This window comes from Staurois parvus, unplaced genomic scaffold (genome assembly GCF_062004578.1).
Source record: "Staurois parvus isolate SC_StPar_1 unplaced genomic scaffold, SC_StPar_1.0 ptg000013l, whole genome shotgun sequence".
Classification (NCBI taxonomy): domain Eukaryota; kingdom Metazoa; phylum Chordata; class Amphibia; order Anura; family Ranidae; genus Staurois; species Staurois parvus.
The window spans coordinates 11,818,320-11,837,591 of record NW_028317809.1 but is presented as its reverse complement, the minus strand read 5'-3'; the positions used below and the strand labels follow the sequence as shown (position 1 = coordinate 11,837,591).

The 19,272-nt window shown below is 42.8% G+C and overlaps 1 protein-coding gene across 1 annotated transcript in view; it reads right to left on the bottom strand.

Annotated features, from left to right (window-relative positions):
* TMPRSS9 (transmembrane serine protease 9) overlaps window positions 1-19,272 on the bottom strand; it is a 102,530-nt gene that overhangs the window by 47,059 nt on the left and 36,199 nt on the right. Inside the window, exons 7-8 of the mRNA XM_089675681.1 lie at window positions 16,155-16,326; window positions 5,870-6,144 (exon numbers count right to left, since the gene is read on the bottom strand). Coding sequence (XP_089531807.1) covers window positions 5,870-6,144; window positions 16,155-16,326 — 447 coding nt within the window. The remainder of the gene's footprint in view (window positions 1-5,869; window positions 6,145-16,154; window positions 16,327-19,272) is intronic.

The window sequence follows — 19,272 nt, the reverse complement described above, 5'->3', positions numbered from 1 at the left end:
CAGAGGTAAGACGTTTCTTTTAGTTGGTTACCAGGTTAGCACACATCTCAGGAGGGATTTTGGTCCACTTTTCTTTACAGATCTCTAAATCTTTAAATTTTCTTGGCTGTCGCTTGGCAACTCGAAGTTTCAGCTTCACTCCATAAATTTTCTATAGGATTAAGGTCTGGAGACTGGCTAGGCCACTCCATAACATGAGCACAAAATTATTGTTGGTTGATAGGGGATCAAATATTTATTTTACTCACTTATCTGCAACTCAATTTATAGCATTTGTATCATGTGTTTTTTCAGGTTTTTTGGTTGATATTCTGTCCATATCATTTAAAATACACCTATGATGAAAAAATTATAAACCCATAATTTCTTTGTAAGCAGGAAAACTTACAATATCAGCAGGAGATCAAATAATTATTTTCCCCGCTGTATATAGAAATATTACCTACCCTATCGTGCTCCCTTTAAAATTACACAGATAGATGTTTCCAGGCACGTTACTGTGCTAATCTTTCTCTTTCCTAATTTCCTACTTATCCAATCCTCCGCTTCCCCCACAGACAGCACTTCTCTATGCTCCAGCAGTGGACTGTCCCTCAGCCCCCTCACATTGGCCCTGTATTGGTCTTGATGATGTTAGAGGACCTTAGATTGCCAGTAGAGGAGAAGAGGTTGCAGGGACCGGTCTTGAAGTGCCAAGGAGTCTGCAGGAGTGGAGGATCAGGTAAGTGAACCTGCTGTACTCAGTCCCCCTAGACATGAACAGCCAGGTTTTTAAGACCCTTGATCTATAGACCAATTGCACTTCCAGTTTACCCTTCACATTGTTCTATTTTGCTGTATAAAAACGTAAAGCTTGATCTTCTACTGTGGTATATTCATAGCTAAACTAAAAATGTTTTAAATCTGTAATGCTAAAAAAAGTCCCACTTCTGCCAGTGGGGGGGAAATCTGCCTCAGGTGCACTTACACTGCCTTCCACCTCCGCTGTGTTGCCTCACGCACTCCACTGTCCCACATCCCTGACTACCACAACATGTCAGACTCTGATCCATTCCTCCCTCCGATCTGGTAGAGAAATATGGCTGGAGCTACTAATTGCGTATACTTCCCTTGCCAGCTACTCATCAATCCTAGAAGCTCACCTGTCAGTAGCACCGCACCCTGAACCAGGGGCGGACTGACAACTCATGGGGCCCCCGGGCAATAGGGGATCATGGGGCCCCTGTGTCCTTGCCCAAACTCAAAAAAGCCTATGAAAAAGGTAGCAGGGGCATCTCATGGGGCCCCCTACTGACCCTGGGCCCTCGGGCAGTGCCCGAGTTTCCAAATGGTCAGTTCGCCCCTGCCCTGAACCCGTAAGGTCACCCCCCCAGATCCTCAATGATTTCCAAGCTTCATACTCTTACGGTGCCTTCCTCAGTCCCTGCTGGTGATATAGCTCCTTAAAGCGGATTTTCACTATCTCAATCAATGCTATTTTTAATCCATATGCTGCTAGAATTAGTATATAAATAGAAAGTATATCATATTTACTTGTTTTAAACATTTTTTACATTTCTTCAGTTACTTCCTGGTTTCCATGCCTAGGCAAATTATGTCATACATCCCAGGTGTCTTCAGAAGGGGAGAAGGGTTTTCTCAGCTAAGCACACCCTACTGCATGCGTGCCTGAGTTAAGGGCAGATGGATACAGGAAATAAATGCTACATGAATCTTCTGCCCTTTCACAAGATGGCTACGGCCAAAAATACTAGGGGGTGTGTTTTTAATGTGAGTTCTCAGCAAAAAAAATAACCATGGAGACATGGATGGATTTTCTAACAGTACATGTAATTTTTTTTTTTTGGGGGGGGGGGCAATTATGTTTATTCTTAAATCAAATATTAAATATGCAAGTGCAAGTGAAATTTTGAAGTACTTTGGAATGATAGTCATCAAATGTATGAATGAGAAGTTTCATACCAGTGTTCATACAAAAATTTACTAGTGTATGGCCAACTTCACATTCCTGCTCACAGCAATTTGTACACAGCCACCTCACACTCCACTCCTCCCCATCTCTGCTTCATCATCATATGCCTCCTCAATTACAAACACCCCTTCTCAGCTGCCACCCTGGCCACCTCACCACTCACTTGACCTCAACTACTCCACATATACCTGTCCCCCCTACACACACACACGTCCCTCCCTTACAACCTCACTATGCCCTATTGACAGATACTCATATCTGGCCTCCTCATTCCCCATTGATAGACATCCATCCCTATCTGCCTCATGCACCCCCCGTTGCCAGACATCCCTCACAAGCCACCTCACAAACCATAGTAACAGACATTCCTTCTCAGCAACCTCACACACCCCACTGACAGACATCCCTCCCCAGCTACTTCAAACACACCACTGACTTACATCCTTCCCCATCTGCCTCATGTACCCTGCTAACAGATATCCCTCCCCAGCCAGCTCATTCTCTCCACTGCTAGATGTCCCTCACAAGCCACCTCATGCACCCTGCTAATAGATATCTCTCCCCAGCCAGCTCATTCTCTCCACTGCTAGATGTCCCTCACAAGCCACCTCATGCACCCTGCTAATAGATAGATATCTCTCCCCAGCCAGCTCATTCTCTTCACTGCTAGATGTCCCTCTCAAGCCACCTCATGCACCCTGCTAATAGATATCTCTCCCCAGCCAGCTCATACTCTCCACTGCTAGATGTCCCTCACAAGCCACCTTATGCACCCTGAAAATAGATATCCCTCCCCAGCCAGCACATTCTCTTCACTGCTAGATGTCCCCCTCAAGCCACCTTATGTACCCTGCTAACAGATATCCCTCCCCAGCCAGCTCATTCTCTCCACTGCTAGATGTCCCTCTCAAGCAGGGGCGGACTGACCATTTGGAAACACAGGCACTGCCCGAGGGCCCGGGTCAGTAGGGAGCCCCATGAGATGTCCCTGGTACCTTTTTCATAGGCTTTTTTGAGTTTGGGGAAGGACACAGGGGCCCCATGATCCCCTATTACTCGGGGGCCCCATGAGTTGTCAGTCCGCCCCTGCTCTCAAGCCACCTCATGCACCCTGCTAATAGATATCTCTCCCCAGCCAGCTCATGCTCTCCACTGCTAGATGTCCCTCACAAGCCACCTCATGCACCCTGATAATAGATATCCCTCCCCAGTCAGCTCATGCTCTCCATTGCTAGATGTCCCTCCAGAGCCACCTCATGCACCCTGATAATAGATATCCCTCCCCAGCCAGCGCATGCTCCCTAATGATAGTTGTCCCTCCCGAGCCACCTCATACACCCTGATAATAGATATCCCTCCCCAGTCAGTGCATGCTCCCCACTGATAGTTGTCCCTCCCGAGCCACCTCATGCACCCTGCTAATAGATAGCCCTCTCCAGCCAGCACATGCTCCCCACTGATAGTTGTCCCTCCAAAGCCACCTTATGCACCCTGCTAATAGATATCCCTCCCCAGCCAGCGCATACTCCTCACTGATAGTTGTCCCTCCCGAGCCACCTCATGCACCCAGCTAATAGATATCCCTCTCCAGCCAGCACATGCTCCCCACTGATAGTTGTCCCTCCAAAGCCACCTTATGCACAACAGCTAACAGGCCTCCCCTCCAGCTGCCTCACACACCCATTGCCTGCAGACACATATCTGACACACAATCCCCCTGGCCACATCATCCGAATCCGCAGAAGTTGCAGATACATCAGTGGAAGGACAAAGAATGCTAGCAAAGACAAACTTCATGAGACGCAGCCTTGCCTGCCACCTAACCTTCCTGCACTATATTTCTTGTATAAGTACCCAACTTATCCCTGTGTCACCTCTCCAAAGTCCCTGCTGTCCGTCATTTTATCATTAAGCCAGTCAGCCATAGATGGTTTGAATCTCCGCTGGTTCATCAGGGACTGGCCAAGATTCAAAGCATCTATGGGCAGGCTGAGTGTATCTAAGTTGATTTTTGTATGACTTGGGTACAACCCACCTGTTGGATTCTTCATGCAATTATTGCTATCGGCTAGCAATAATCACCGTGTTCTCCTGGCAGGGATGGCTTCCCTGGCAACTCCCCGCCAGGAAAACACAATAGATCCTACGGAAGGGATTCCCCTATCAACACTGACCCAAGGTTGCAGGAAAGAAAACTGGATCATCTATGGCTGGCTTTAGGGATCAGCCTCAAATTTCAGTAAACTGAAATTCACAGCAATGCACTTTACAGCAAAATTGCTGATTTAACATTCACAAAAATTGCCCTTATTTCATACTCGTTACACTACTGTCCTGCACATTCTACCTACTGCCATACCTACCACACACCTCTCCTGTACATACTGCCTACTGTAATAGTACCCACATTCCTTTCCTGTACAAAATGGTTGTCATCATACCCTCCACATTTCTGTCCTGCACGTACAGCCTGCCGCCATACCCTCTGCACGACTTTTCTGGACCTCTTCCCCAGTTCTTCAACATTATTTGTATTATCCTAAACCTTCCCTATTCCAGAATGGTCACACTTTTCTTAATTTATATCATATAAAAGCAACATAAGCTGCTTAGCATACATCCTAATGGGTCCCTAAAGTAGAGCTATAGGCAAAACTTTTTCTTTCATTTTGGATAGTGTAAGGGAGGATTTTTTTGCCATCTGTGTCCCATTGCAGAGATTTCCATTCACTTCCTGCCCCATAGCCAAACAGGAAGTGGGAAGAAATCCCTGCAAATTAAGGGAATTTTTTGGGGACCCCTAGGTCTCCATTAAAAGATTTCCCCTCTATTACTTTTCTGGGGACAATTCAAAATTTGGGATTTTCTTTTACTTTCACTTTCAATGATAACGGTAAACAGGACAAATAGAAAGCAATAAAAACTGACAGGTGTTCTAATCTCTCTCCACTCTATCCAAAACTAAAAAAGGTTTGCTGTTAGTTACACTTTAAAGTAGAAATTATCATATATAGGGGTTGATTTACTAAAATTGGAGAGTAAACTCTGGTACGGCTGTGCATGGCAACCAATCAGCTTCCAACTTCAGCTTGTTCAATTAAAGTGTTACTAAACCCACAACAGTAAAATCAGTCTGTATATGCAGTAAAGCATGCTTGTTATACTCACTGTGGAACCTAAGGGGTTAATCATCTGCATTGTGTAAAAACTCTGTTTTATCCTGACTTCTCTGATCCTCCCCTTCTTCCAGGGTCCCCCTCTTATCTGCTGATAAGACATATCGGTGTGGAGTCACTCTGCACATGCTCAGTTTGGTGTGTATTGCTAAAGTTGTTTGGTTTTTTTTTTTTGAAGAGTGCATGTGATCAGCACAGGGCCAATCAGTGCCGTCCAGACAGAGGTCAGGGGTTCTGCAGCCTCCTAGAGCAAAATGAAAACTCCTCTTACAAGCTTTAACTAGTGCTTGCCTGGACACTGAGAGAAGTCACAAGACTGCTCTAACTGCTGATGAGAAAAGGTATTTAGCAGTTTATATTTACTAAAATAATTGCATTTCCATGTTCTGTGTACTGTGGGAGACCAGGTATAGTGAATGCAGGGTCCTGGGTTTAGTAACACTTTAAGCTATGACAAAAAAATTTCTATGCAGAGCTGCACCAGATTTTGCACACTCCAGTTTTAGTAAATCAACCCCATAGAATATTTAATGACTTCATAGCATATAGTTTGAGATCTCTAACCACATCCCATCCCCGTATTATATAATCTTTCATTTTTGCCTTCTAATATTTTTTCCTACATGATGACCTGGTTTTTGATCTTAGAAATATCTTAACTGAAGTACACTGATCAGAAGTATGGCTAGCTGTACCAATATGAATTAAAAACGTATCTTACAGTTGTCCTCCTTGAGGTATCCCCAGCCAGTGATGACACACTTCTTGCCCATAGGGAACACATGAGTGGCAGCGGGGAGACAGATTGGTTGGGTGTATTTGTTGAATCGTAGTTCAGAATCCAGTTCTAGAACAGCCACATCGTAGTCCGCTGTATCTGGGTCATAGGATGGGTGCTTGAAAATGTTTTTAATGTAGGCCTTCACTGTGCTGCCATCCGAGCCACTTAAAGAGGTCGATCCTATGTAAGCCACCCAAACAGCTGGATCCTGAAAACTGCAAAGTACTTGTAAATAGAGGATATGACAAAATGTAAAAGAGAAGGAAGGTCATAACCATGACAGTGGTGCTATAGCAACTTATATAAAAACACAATTTAAACACACTTTACAGGTATTATACTGTGTAGTATTTTCATTGTTTATACAGTCAGGTCCATAAATATTGGGACATCAACACAATTCTAACATTTTTGGCTCTATGCACCACCACAATGGATTTGAAATGAAACGAACAAGATGTGCTCTAACTGCAGACTGTCAGCTTTAATTTGAGGGGATTTACATCCAAATCAGGTGAACGGTGTAGGAATTACAACAGTTTGCATATGTGCCTTCCACTTGTTAAGGAACCAAAAGTAATGGGACAGAATAATAATCATAAATCAAACTTTCACTTTTTAATACTTGGTTGCAAATCCTTTGCAGTCAATTACAGCCTGAAGTCTGGAATGCATAGACATCACCAGACGTTGGGTTTCATCCCTGGTGATGCTCTGCCAGGCCTCTACTGCAACTGTCTTCAGTCCCTGCTTGTTCTTGGGGTATTTTCCCTTCAGTTTTGTCTTCAGCAAGTGAAATGCATGCTCAATCGGATTCAGGTCAGGTGATTGACTTGGCCATTGCATAACATTCCACTTCTTTCCCTTAAAAAACTTTGGTTGCTTTTGCAGTATGCTTTGGGTCATTGTCCATCTGCACTGTGAAGCGGCATCCAATGAGTTCTGAAGCATTTGGCTGAATATGAGCAGATAATATTGCCCGAAACACTTCAGAATTCATCCTGCTGCTTTTGTCAGCAATCACATCATCAATAAATACAAGAGAACCAGTTCCATTGGCAGCCATACATGCCCACGCCATGACACTACCACCACCATGCTTCACTGATGAGGTGGTATGCTTAGGATCATGAGCAGTTCCTTTCCTTCTCCATACTCTTCTCTTCCCATCACTCTGGTACAAGTTGATCTCAGTCTCATCTGTCCATAGGATGTTGTTCCAGAACTGTGAAGGCTTTTTTAGATGTCGTTTGGCAAACTCTAATCTGGCCTTCCTATTTTTGAGGCTCACCAATGGTTTACATCTTGTGGTGAACCCTCTGTATTCACTCTGGTGAAGTCTTCTCTTGATTGTTTACTTTGACACACATACACCTACCTCCTGGAGAGTGTTCTTGATCTGGCCAACTGTTGTGAAGGGTGTTTTCTTCACCAGGGAAAGAATTCTTCGGTCATCCACCACAGTTGTTTTCCGTGGTCTTCCGGGTCTTTTGGTGTTGCTGAGCTCACAGGTGCGTTCCTTCTTTTTAAGAATGTTCCAAACAGTTGTTTTGGCCACGCCTTATGTTTTTGCTATCTCTCTGATGGGTTTGTTTTGTTTTTTCAGCCTAATGATGGCTTGCTTCACTGATAGTGACAGCTCTTTGGATCTCATCTTGAGAGTTGACAGCAACAGATTCCAAATGCAAATAGCACAGTTTGAAATGAACTCTGGACCTTTTATCTGCTCATTGTAATTGGGATAATGAGGGAATAACACACACCTGGCCATGGAACAGCTAAGAAGCCAATTGTCCCATTACTTTTGGTCCCTTATCAAGTGGGAGGCACATATGCAAACTGTTATAATTCCTACACCGTTCACCTGATTTGAATGTAAATACCCTCAAATTAAAGCTGACAGTCTGCAGTTAAAGCACAGCTTGTTCGTTTCATTTCAAATCCATTGTGGTGGTGTATAGAGCCAAAAATGTTAGAATTGTGTCGATATCCCAATATTTATGGACCTGACTGTATATGTATAAGAGATCCGTTTGATGTTGATTATCCCATTGTGTAAAAAAAAAATGTTGCCTGTATGTATAGTTTATAATTATATCGTATGTGGGGGCAGCCATTTTGCTTCAATACATAAACAAGATCTGCTTCCTGCTTCGCAGTGCAACACCATAGTTCTGCTTTCACACTCCTTATCGTACTGCATGTCTATAGGTCTGCTCTCAACAGTTGTAAAAGCAGAAATTAACATGTTTTAGGCCCCCAGGGCTTGTTCCTGCTTCCCTATTTGCAGCCTCGGCTGTCAATCCCCAGGTCCCGGCTGGTGATTACTCGCCGGTACCCGGTGATCAAGGCGCATTACCGATGGAGGGAGAGAACTGTATGTAAACAATACAGTTCTCTCCCCTTTCAGCTCCGGCACGCTGCTTTGCTTGGCTCTGCACAGCAGAGCCATGTAAAGCAGTGTGCTGACAGTTGAAAGCACACACATAGCACACAGTAAAACAGCACACAGTTAACCCTTTGATCGCCCCTCCTGTTAACTCCTTCCTGCCCAGTGCCATTAGTACAGTGTCAATGCTTGTTATTAGCACTGATCACTGTATTGGTGTCACTGGGGATGTCAGTGACACCAAGTCAGTTCCCCCCAGTGTCAGAATGCCCACCGCAGTCCCGCTATAAGTTGCTGATTGCCGCCATTACTAGTAAAAATAGAAAAATCCCAGTATATATACCGCCATTTGTAAACGCTATAACTTTCACGTAAACCAATCAATTTACACGTATTGGGATTTTTTTTTTTTAGCAAAGACATGCAGCAGAATACATTTTGTCCTAAATTTGTGATGAACTTTGATTTTTTACATTTTTTTTACTTGACATGTTTAATAGCAAAAAGTCCTAAATATAGTTTTTTTTTCTCAAAATTGCCGGTCTTTTTTTTTCATAGCACAAAAAATTAAAAACACAGAGGTGATCAAATACCACAAAAGAAAGCTCTATTTGTGGGGAAAAAAAAGGACGGAAATTTCATTTGGGTGCAGCGTTGCATGATTGTCAGTTAAACTAACACAGCGCCGTAACTCAAAAAATGGCCTGGTCAGGAAGAGGGGTAAATCCTCAGGAGGGCAAGTGGATAATGGGCACGTATGCAAGGCATATGTGCACATTATGGTACACTTACCTTACACGGGGTTCTCCTCTAGAGATACAACACCAGCACTCCCCTCATTGCTCGGTTGCCACTGCTGATATTTTCTCCCACATTTCTACTTGGTCTGGAGTCCGCAGAAGTCTGAATCAGCCAGCCAGGGATGGCTTACATCCCATGCATGCACACAGGGGCGGACTGACAACTCATGGGGCCCTGGGCAATAGGGGATCATGGGGCCCCTGTGTCCTTGCCCAAACTCAAAAAAGCCTATGAAAAAGGTACCAGGGGCATCTCATGGGGCCCCCTACTGACCCCGGGCCCTCGGGCAGTGCCCGAGTTTCCAAATGGTCAGTCCGCCCCTGCGATGCACATAGAAATTGCTTCATCCTGGCACCTAAGGCATGCCAGGAATACACACTGAGCTGCATATGTGAGGATCATTGTACAGTTAGAAGAATAATTACTAATAGTTACGGTGGAATATTTAAAGGCATATGAGACATAATGGGGTTGATTTGCTAAAGACAATTAGACTGTGCACTCTGCAAGTTCAGTTGCTCCAGAGCTTAGTAAATGAGTAGAAGCTCTGCTGACTTCCATCATCCAATCATGTGCAAGCAAAAATGCTGTTTTTTTTATTTTCCTTGCATGTGATTTGATATTCTTGGCAAAGGGAAGCTTCCCTTCATTTACTAAGCTCTGGAGAAACTGCACTTGCAGAGTATTTGCCTTTAGTAAATCAACCCCAATGAGTCTCTTCTGCCATAAAACCAACCGTCTAGCAATTTTGCTAAAACAGGCTTTGGTTCTGCTTTATGTAGTTGGGCAGTAGCTAATCTGCAAATCTCTTCATTTATTACAATAACAAAAATAAGCAGATAAAAATGTAAAATCCATCAAAATGGTTTTAAGGTAACTCAGAATGTGCTCACTTAATATACGTAATTCTTATCTTTTATTGTATCCCCCATTGTTAGAGCTTGAAGTCCAGGGCCATTTTTTTTTTTCAAATACATGTTATAGTCTACATTTTTTGACAAGAAAATTACTTAAAACCCCCAAAACGATCTTCTGAAAGTAGAGGCCTGGTAGAATACAATTTTGGCAGCTGAAATTTTTTTATGTGGCATATACTTGCATCATATAGTTTGATTTTTAACACTTTTTTTCATTTACTAAAGGCTCGTGTTTTATTTTTTTAAAATAACAAACATGTCATACTTGCCTGCTCTGTGTTTTGCATAGAGCAGCCCCAATCCTCTTCTTTTTGGGCCCCTGATGATGGTCCTGGCTCCTCCCCCTGCTGAGTGCCAATAGCATGGGGGCACTTGAGCAGGCTTGCTCCTGAGCCATGTTTCTGTGAATGGACATTGTTCATTCACACACCTCGCCCCCACCCCCCCCGCTCTCTCCTTATTGGCTTACAGTCTGTGAATGACAGCAGCCAATGGCTCCTGGCTGCTGTGTGAACCAGTGAGGAGAGAGACCTGGGAGAGCTGCTACTCTCATGCACATTGCTGGATTGAGATGAGGTTCAGGTAAGCATAAGGTGGGGCTGGAATGCATTAAGGTAAAAAACCTTCTGCCTCTAGAACCACTTTAACATTAAAGGGGGTCAACAAGCCCTCTATATAATAGCATGGGTAGTTTCTCTTTTTAAGGAGAGATCAGGGGTCACTCCACTGCAGTTCACCAAGCACAGATGCTGTTTGATTAGCTGCTTCCTTGGCCACAGCAGCTGGGGATGAACTCAGGAGCGACAAAATGTTTGTAGCTTCCATATTCATTCATATCCGAGGAGATGGCCTATGAACATCAATCAAATAAAAAAGGTACAAATATAAAAGGCATCTGCTCAGGGTTCAACAGGTAAGGGGTGGGTGGGGGGCTCCAGCAGACATGTTAGCAACTAGAGTAATGTCACTCCTGTGCTTGTGCTTGGGAGTCTCGGGACATGGCACAGTGCTCTGAAGGAACAGCACGGGTATGACGTTCCTTCAGAGTGCATGTGCCGGCTTTAAAAGACAGAGAATATCTCCTAGTAACAGTTCACGTTTAGGAGATAGTCATTTTACCTACAGGTAAGTTTTATTATAAGCTTACCTGTAGGTATAAATATATAAAGTGACTTTACTACCACTTTAACTGCGGTGGCTTACCTATTATTTTCAGTCCCCTGCTACTGCTCTCTGCTCCTCCTTCCTGCAGGTGCCCCCCCTTGAAGCTGTATGCTGAGGGGGCACCTGTGCGGGCATGCTCCCATACCGGGCTTTTGTGAGTCAATAGACACACACAAAATGGGTCAGCCATGCCCTACACCCCTTTCTTACAGGAGTTGGCTGCAGTAGTGCGGTAGTAGAGAGAACTCTGTTGTCGAAGTGTTTAAAGTATATGCAAACCCTCACCTTGTAAAACAACCCATTCAATTTAAAATAGATATGAAAGGCAAAATATGTATATATAGAAATAAAAAACATTATAAATACCCTTTTCCTCCTTTTTTATGAGTAATCACATACCCTCTGTTCTCAGCTGCATAGGTAGGGAAGGAGAAACAGTAGAACACTGATCTTCCCAATTAAAATCTGAGAGGGGGGTGGGGAGGCGTGTCAGTGTTTAGTGGACACTTGCTATTAGGAAAGCAGGAGGACTGGCAGGAACACCAGGAATTTCACACAAAGGAAGCAATACAAAGAGAACAGGATACTTTTTCAAACAATACATGATACAGCAGGCACATATCAGGAATATTAAATGTTGTGTTTACATATTCTTTAAGGGGTGGGGGGAACACTTATTGGTTTGTTTTTTACCTTTATGCAGGGAATGCATTAAGGTAAAAAACAGCCTATAGGCCTGGTTCACACTATTCCAGCTTCTGCATTTCCAGCGCATACGGGTGCCATTAGGATGCGGGTGGTGAGAACAGGTGCAGACACGCAGCAAGAGCCACCAGAAGTATAAATCTAGCCTTAGGACCACTTTAACCACTTGCCCTCCTGAGGATTTACCCCCCTAATGACCAGGCCTCTTTTTGCTACTCGGCGCTGCACTAATTCAACTGATATTTGCACGGTCATGCAATGCTGCACCTAAACGAAATTTACGTCCTTTTTTCACACAAATAGAGCTTTCTTTCGGTGGTATTTGATCATCTGTGCGCTTTTTATTTTTCACGCTATAAACAAAAAAAGGCCAAACATTTTGAAGAAAAACAATATTTTTTACTTTCAGCTATAAAAAATATATAGTAAACTCAAAGTTGGTTATAAATTTAGGCCAAAATGTATTCTGCTACATGTTTTTGGTAAAAAAATCCCAATAAGTGTATATTGATTGCTTTGTGTGAAAGTTATAGCGTCTACAAACTATGGTATAGATACTGCAATTTACGCCATTTTTCTGCTATACAGCGCTGCGCTAGTTTAACGGACAATTGCGCGGTCATGCAATACGGTACATAAATGAAATTTACATATTTTTTTTCCCCACAAATTGAGCTTTCTTTTGGTGGTATTTGATTGCCTGTGCGGTTTTTATTTTTTTGCGCTATAAAAAAAAAGGCTGACAATTTTGAGGAAAAAACAATATTTTGGACTTTTTGCTATAAAACATGTCCAGTAAAAAAAAATGCAAAAATCAAATTTAGTCATAAATTTCTATCAAAATGCATTCTGCGACATGTCTTTGCTAAAAAAAAAAAACAATACGTGTAAATTAATTGGTTTACGTGAAAGTTATAGCGTTTACAAATGGCGGGAAAGATACTGGGATTTTTAGTTTTTTTTATACTAATAATGGCGGCGATCAGCGAATTATGGCGGCGATCAGTGACTTATGGCAGCGATCAGCGACTTATGGAGGGACTGCGGGACTGTGGCGGACATTCTGACATTGAGGGGTACTGACTTGGGGTCACTGACATCCCCAAAAACACTAATGCAGTGATCAGTGAAAAAAAAAAAGCACTGACACTGTACTAATGGCACTGGGGAGGAAGGGGTTAACTTTATTTTGCAGTGAAGGGTTATCTGTGTGAGGGGGAGTGTTTTACTAGTGGGCGGGGGTGTGTACTGCACGGGACACCACTGATCAAGAGAGAGAAACTCTTCTTTCTCAATCAGCTCGTTCTCGAGCTGTCAGGAAAGTGACAGACAGCACAGCTACTGCAGCTGTGCTCTCTGTCACTGTTTGCCGCCGATCGCCGGGAAACAGACGGTAAGGACCGGCTGTGACCCGGCGACTGACATCCGCGGCGATGATCGGCGGGACAGACAGGGTGGCGGCGCACCGCTGGAGGGCTTCATTTTAAAGTAAGTTTTACATAATATGCTAGTATGTGATGCATACTAGCACATTATGTCTTTACCTTGCAGGGGATTTTTATTTTTTTTAATGAACGCGGTTTACTACCGCTTTAAGTAAGACATCTTTTTATTTTAGACAAAGAAAAAACTTCAATATCACTTTAATTAAATCAACCATACAAGTACAAAAAAAAATACAATATGTTCCTTTTTAAATCTTTTTAAACCTGAGTTGACTCTAGTTATGACCTTTTTCTTTTAGCTATTATTATTCTGCAGGCTTGTTTATTTTTATTTTTTTAACCATAAATATGTCATTTTTTAAATTCATTTTATTTTTTTTGTGTGGCATTAAAAATTGTGCTGAAAAAAATCTTTATTTCGTTTCTAAATACCTTGCTATACTTTACAGTATACCAAAAGCATAATAGCGTCACAAATAGGACAAAAGAAAGAACAAAGTGTATAGGGTGCAATCACACAATTGCAGTAGACACACCTTGGTATGATTCAGTGCTATTTATTCTGAATGGCACTCCAACACACCCTGTGGATGAATGGTGCAGTGGAATGGATGGAAAGGTAATGTGAAGAGCTTGCAGAAATTGTACATTTTTTGGGGGTGTTAGGCAGCCAATTTAAATGAATTGGCTGCCTTAATGCAACAAATGTTAATTGACATCTGCTAACACATTACAATGGTGTGAATAGGCCTTTAAGCCAGCCATAGATGGTTTGAATCTCGTCCGGGTCAGGAGGAACCAGCCGAGATTCGAACCATGTATAGGCAGGCTGAATGTACCCAGGTTATAGATCGACTAGATCAACTTTGGTAAAAACAGTCTGCCAGATTATACATGTGATTATTGCTAGTGGCTGTTCCCCGCCCCCCTGCCAGGAGAACACAATGGCTCAGCGGGAGGGATTGTCCTGTCAACACTGACTGTGTTGATGGGGAAATCCATGATTCCAGGAAAGAAATTCACTCCGTCAATGGCCTACCTTAATGTATAGCAACACTAGTTGTTTTAACCACTGATTGTGCCCTGATTATCAGTGCAGCCCTAAAAGTGCCCATCAGTGCCCAACAGTGCTGCCAATCTGTGCCCATCATTGCTGCCAATCTTTGCCTGTCAGTGCTGCCAATCTGTGCCCGTCAGTGCTGCCAGTCAGTGCCGCCATCCAGTGCCCTTCAGTGCTGCCTATTAGCGCCCATCAGTGCCGCCCATCATTGCCCCCTATCAGTGCCCATCAGTGCCTCATATCAGTGCAGCCTCATTAGTGCCCCCTCATCAATGCCCACCAGTGCTGCCCCATCAGTGCAGCATATCAGTGCTGCCCCATCAGTGCAGCCTATCAGTGCTGCCCCATCAGTGCCCGTCAGTGCTGCCTATCAGTGCAGCCTCATCAACGCACATCAGTGAAAATGTACCTTTTTGCAAAAATTTATAATAGAAACTAAGAAAACATTTTTTTCCAAAATGTTTGGTATTTTGTCACTTGTTTAGCAAAAAAAATAATAAAACCCAGTGGTGATTAAATACCACCAAAAGAAAGCTTTATTTGTGTGGAAAAAAAAATTATAAAAATGTCATTTAGGTACAGTGTTGCATGACCACGCAATTGTCATTCAAACTGCGAAAGTACTGCAAGCTGAAACTTGGCCTGGGCAGGAAGGGGGTAAAAGTGCCCGGTAGGCAAGTGGTTAATGTCAACACTATAAAAACTCATTTTTGTCTATAGGTTGCACAGAAAACAAATAAGTTTGATACAACAATATTTACAAAAGAAAGACTTGTTTGTCCCCAAAAAAGCAATGATTTTGTCATTACTTAAGACAGTGGTTCTCAACCTGTGGGTCGTGACCCCTTTGGGGGTCGAACGACCCTTTCACTGGGGTCGCCTAAGACCATCGGAAAACACATATTTCCGATGTGTAAAGAGCAGCTGCTGTGTAGAAAGCAGCCACTGTGTAGAAAGCAGCTACTGTGTTGAAAGCAGCAGTATTGGAGGTAAAACGACACTTCATGAATTATAATTACTGGGTAAATAATTTTATGGTTGGGGGGAACTGTATAAAAGGGTCGCGACATTAGGAAGGTTGAGAACCACTGACTTAAGATAACAAAGTAGTCGTCAAATCAATCGGCCCAAAGCAGCAATGTAAAATTTGCTGTGATCCATAAGGAGTCTACAGGAAAAGCTAAGTGGTTAAACTCATGATCAAACCCCCTCTTAACCAGCATACAAAATTGAATGTAAATGTTTGTGCTGAACTTGGGCTTTAAAAAAAAAAAATGAAAACAACTTGCACAAAAGTATGTATGCTAAAAATGACATGCATTTTCAAGTGATGAGTGATATCACTGTAGGTTTGTGGAAAGATAATATCATTTTCAAAAATAATATATGCAACTTAACAATAGATGTAGTGATTTTTTTTTATAAATACATACAGTAACTGAACTAAAAGCAGTTTTTGGTTTCTTTGTTTTTATCTCCACTTTAATTCTAGTTTTAATAAAATACAAAACATTGTCATACAGTTTGGATAAAGCTATAAAACTATCCCCCATACAACTTCAGAGAGCACAGATGAAAAAAAAATACTAATTGGGCTATTTGGGCCATGATATATGATTCTTCAGCAATACAAACACCTTTTCAGTTTTTATTAAGCGAGCAATCCAATATCAAATTTTATTATTTAGCAGCCTTAAAGAGACCCTTTCCATTATGCAAGATTTGGAAACTGAGCTGTACTTACTCATTGAAGCAGTGAGCAGCAGATACCAGCCACTTGCCACTTATAATGGTTGCTCCACAGAAGTGTTCGTTGTTCTCCCTTAAACTGACCTGCCATGGGAATTCTCCCTTTGCAGCATCTGACCCTCCTACTATTCTGTTTGATTTCTGGATTGCAGGACGTGAACCACAATCTTAACATTAAAAAGAAAAAAATAGGAGTTAAGAAAAAAATCATCATATGCCATAAACAACGTCAGCCACATTCAATAGAACTTCACAAACTGGAGCTGAAAGACATGTAAGAATTTAATTATATCCAAGAATATCCATTTTATAATGCAAGGGATTTAAAAATGATATATTAAACATGATTCCCATAGTCCAACGTTTCAACAGGTAGTTTCTATTGAATTCAGTTCCCAGGGTAAAGACTAAGTTCTCCTTTTCTAGAAAATAGCCTGTGCAGTCAAAGGGCGCCAATAAAGTATTAGGCTGTAGCTTTGTAAAATGTTCATTCATTTTAGTGCCGATTCACACTGGTGTGGTGCGGTGCGGGATTCACAGCAAATTCCGTGTGTTTCCCACACCGCATCAGAATCGCACTCTTTTCATGAGAACTGCTACGGCTGTCAGATGTTATGTTAACGATACCCTAAAAAAGGTTCACAGAACACAGTGCCCTTGGATGAATTGGATTGTATGGGTGTGAAAACCCATGCAATCTGATTGCAGTGCGAAAAAAAAGGTGCACAAACCTTTCTTGCGGGTGCGTTGCGATTTGAACCATACAAAATTAACCACTTGCCTACTGGGCACTTATACCCCCTTCTTTACCAGGTCAATTTTCAGCTTTTTGCACAGTCGCACTTTGATTGACTATTGCGCGGTCATGCAAGATTGTACCCATATGACATTTTATAATTTTTTTCTCACAAATAGAGCTTTCTTTTGGTGGTATATATTCGCCGCTGGGCACTTTACTTTTTGCGCTATAAACAAAAAAATTGCAAAAAAAAAGTTTCTTTGTTTCTATTATAAAATTTTTCAAACAGGTAATTTTTCTCTTTCAGTGATGTGTGTTGATGAGGCAGCACTGATGGGCACTAATAGGCTGCACTGATGGGCACTGATAGGCAGCAATGATAGGCAGCACTGATAGGCAGCACTGATAGGCAGCACTAATGAGGTGGCACAGATACAGTCATGGCCAAAATTGTTGGCACCCTTGATATTTCTCCAGGAAATCATGTATTTCTCACGAAACGTATTGCATTAACACATGTTTTGCTATACACATGTTTATTCCCTTTGTGTGTATTGGGACAAAACAAAAAAAGGGAGGAAAGAAAGCAAATTCGACATAATGTCACACAAACCTCCAAAAATGGGCTGGACAAAAGTATTGGCACCCTTTCACAACTGCGGATAAATAAGAATGTTACAAGCATGTGATGCTCCTGTAAACTCACCTGGGGCAAGTAACAGGTGTGGGCAATATAGAAATCACACCTGAAAGCAGATAAAAAGGAGAGACGTTCACTTAACCTTTGCATTGTGTGTCTGTCTGTGCCACACTAAGCATGGACAACAGAAAGAGGAGACGAGAACTGTCTGAGGACCTGAGAACCAAAATTGTGGCAAAATATCAACAATCTCAAGGTTACAAGTCCATCTCCAGAGAACTAGATTTGCCTTTGTCCACAGTGCGCAACATTATCAAGAAGTTTGCAACCCATGGCACTGTAGCTAATCTCCCTGGTCGTGGACGGATGAGGAAAATTGATGAAAGATTGCAACGCAGAATAGTCCGGATGGTGGATAAGCAGCCCCAAACATGTTCCAAAGACATTCAAGCTGTCCTGCAGGCTCAGGGAGCATCAGTGTCAGCGCGAACTATCCGTCGACATTTAAATGAAATGAAACGCTATGGCAGGAGACCCAGGAGGACCCCACTGCTGACACAGAGACATAAAAAAGCAAGACTACAGTTTGCCAAAATGTACTTGAGTAAGCCAAAAGCCTTCTGGGAAAACGTCTTGTGGACAGATGAGACCAAGATAGAGCTTTTCGGTAAAGCACATCATTCTACTGTTTACCGAAAACGGAATGAGGCCTACAAAGAACAAAACACAGTACCTACGGTAAAATATGGTGGAGGTTCAATGATGTTTTGGGGTTGTTTTGCTGCCTCTGGCACTGGGTGCCTTGACTGTGTGCAAGGCATCATGAAATCTGAGGATTACCAAAGGATTTTGGGTCGCACTGTAGGGCCCAGTGTCAGAAAGCTGGGTTTGCGTCCAAGATCCTGGGTCTTCCAGCAGGACAATGACCCCAAACATACGTCAAAAAGCACTCAGAAATGGATGGCAAAGAAGCGCTGGAGAGTTCTGAAGTGGCCAGCAATGAGCCCAGATCTAAATCCCATTGAACACCTGTGGAGAGATCTTAAAATTGCTGTTGGGAAAAGGTGTCCTTCCAATAAGAGAGACCTGGAGCTGTTTGCAAAGGAAGAGTGGTCCAAAATTCCGGGTGAGAGGTGTCAGAAGCTTATTGATGGTTATAGGAAGCGACTGATTTCAGTTATGTTTTCCAAAGGGTGTGCAACCAAATATTAAGTTAAGGGTGCCAATACTTTTGTCCAGCCCATTTTTGGGGTTTTGTGTGACATTATGTCATATTTGCTTTTCTGCCTCTGTTTTATATTTGTTCCAATACATACAAAGGGAATAAACATGTGTATAGCAAAACATGTGTTAATGCAATACCTTTTTTGTGTGAAATACTTGATTTTCAGGAAAAATATCAAGGGTGCCAACAATTTCGGCCATGACTGTAGGCGGCACTGATAGGCAGCACTAATGAGGTGTCACGGATAGGCAGCACTGATAGGTGGCACTGATAGGTGGCACTGACTGGCGCAACTGCTGGGCACTGACTGGCACAACCGCTGGGCACTTACTGGCACAACGGCTGGGCTGCACTGATGGGTGGCACTGGTGGGCACAGGTGGGTGGCACTGCTGGGCATAGGTAGGTGGCACTTCTGGGCACAGGTGTGTGGCACTGCTGGGTGGCACAGATGGACACACTGCTGGGCACAGGTGGCCAGAACTGGTGGGTGGCACTGCTGGGCACCGA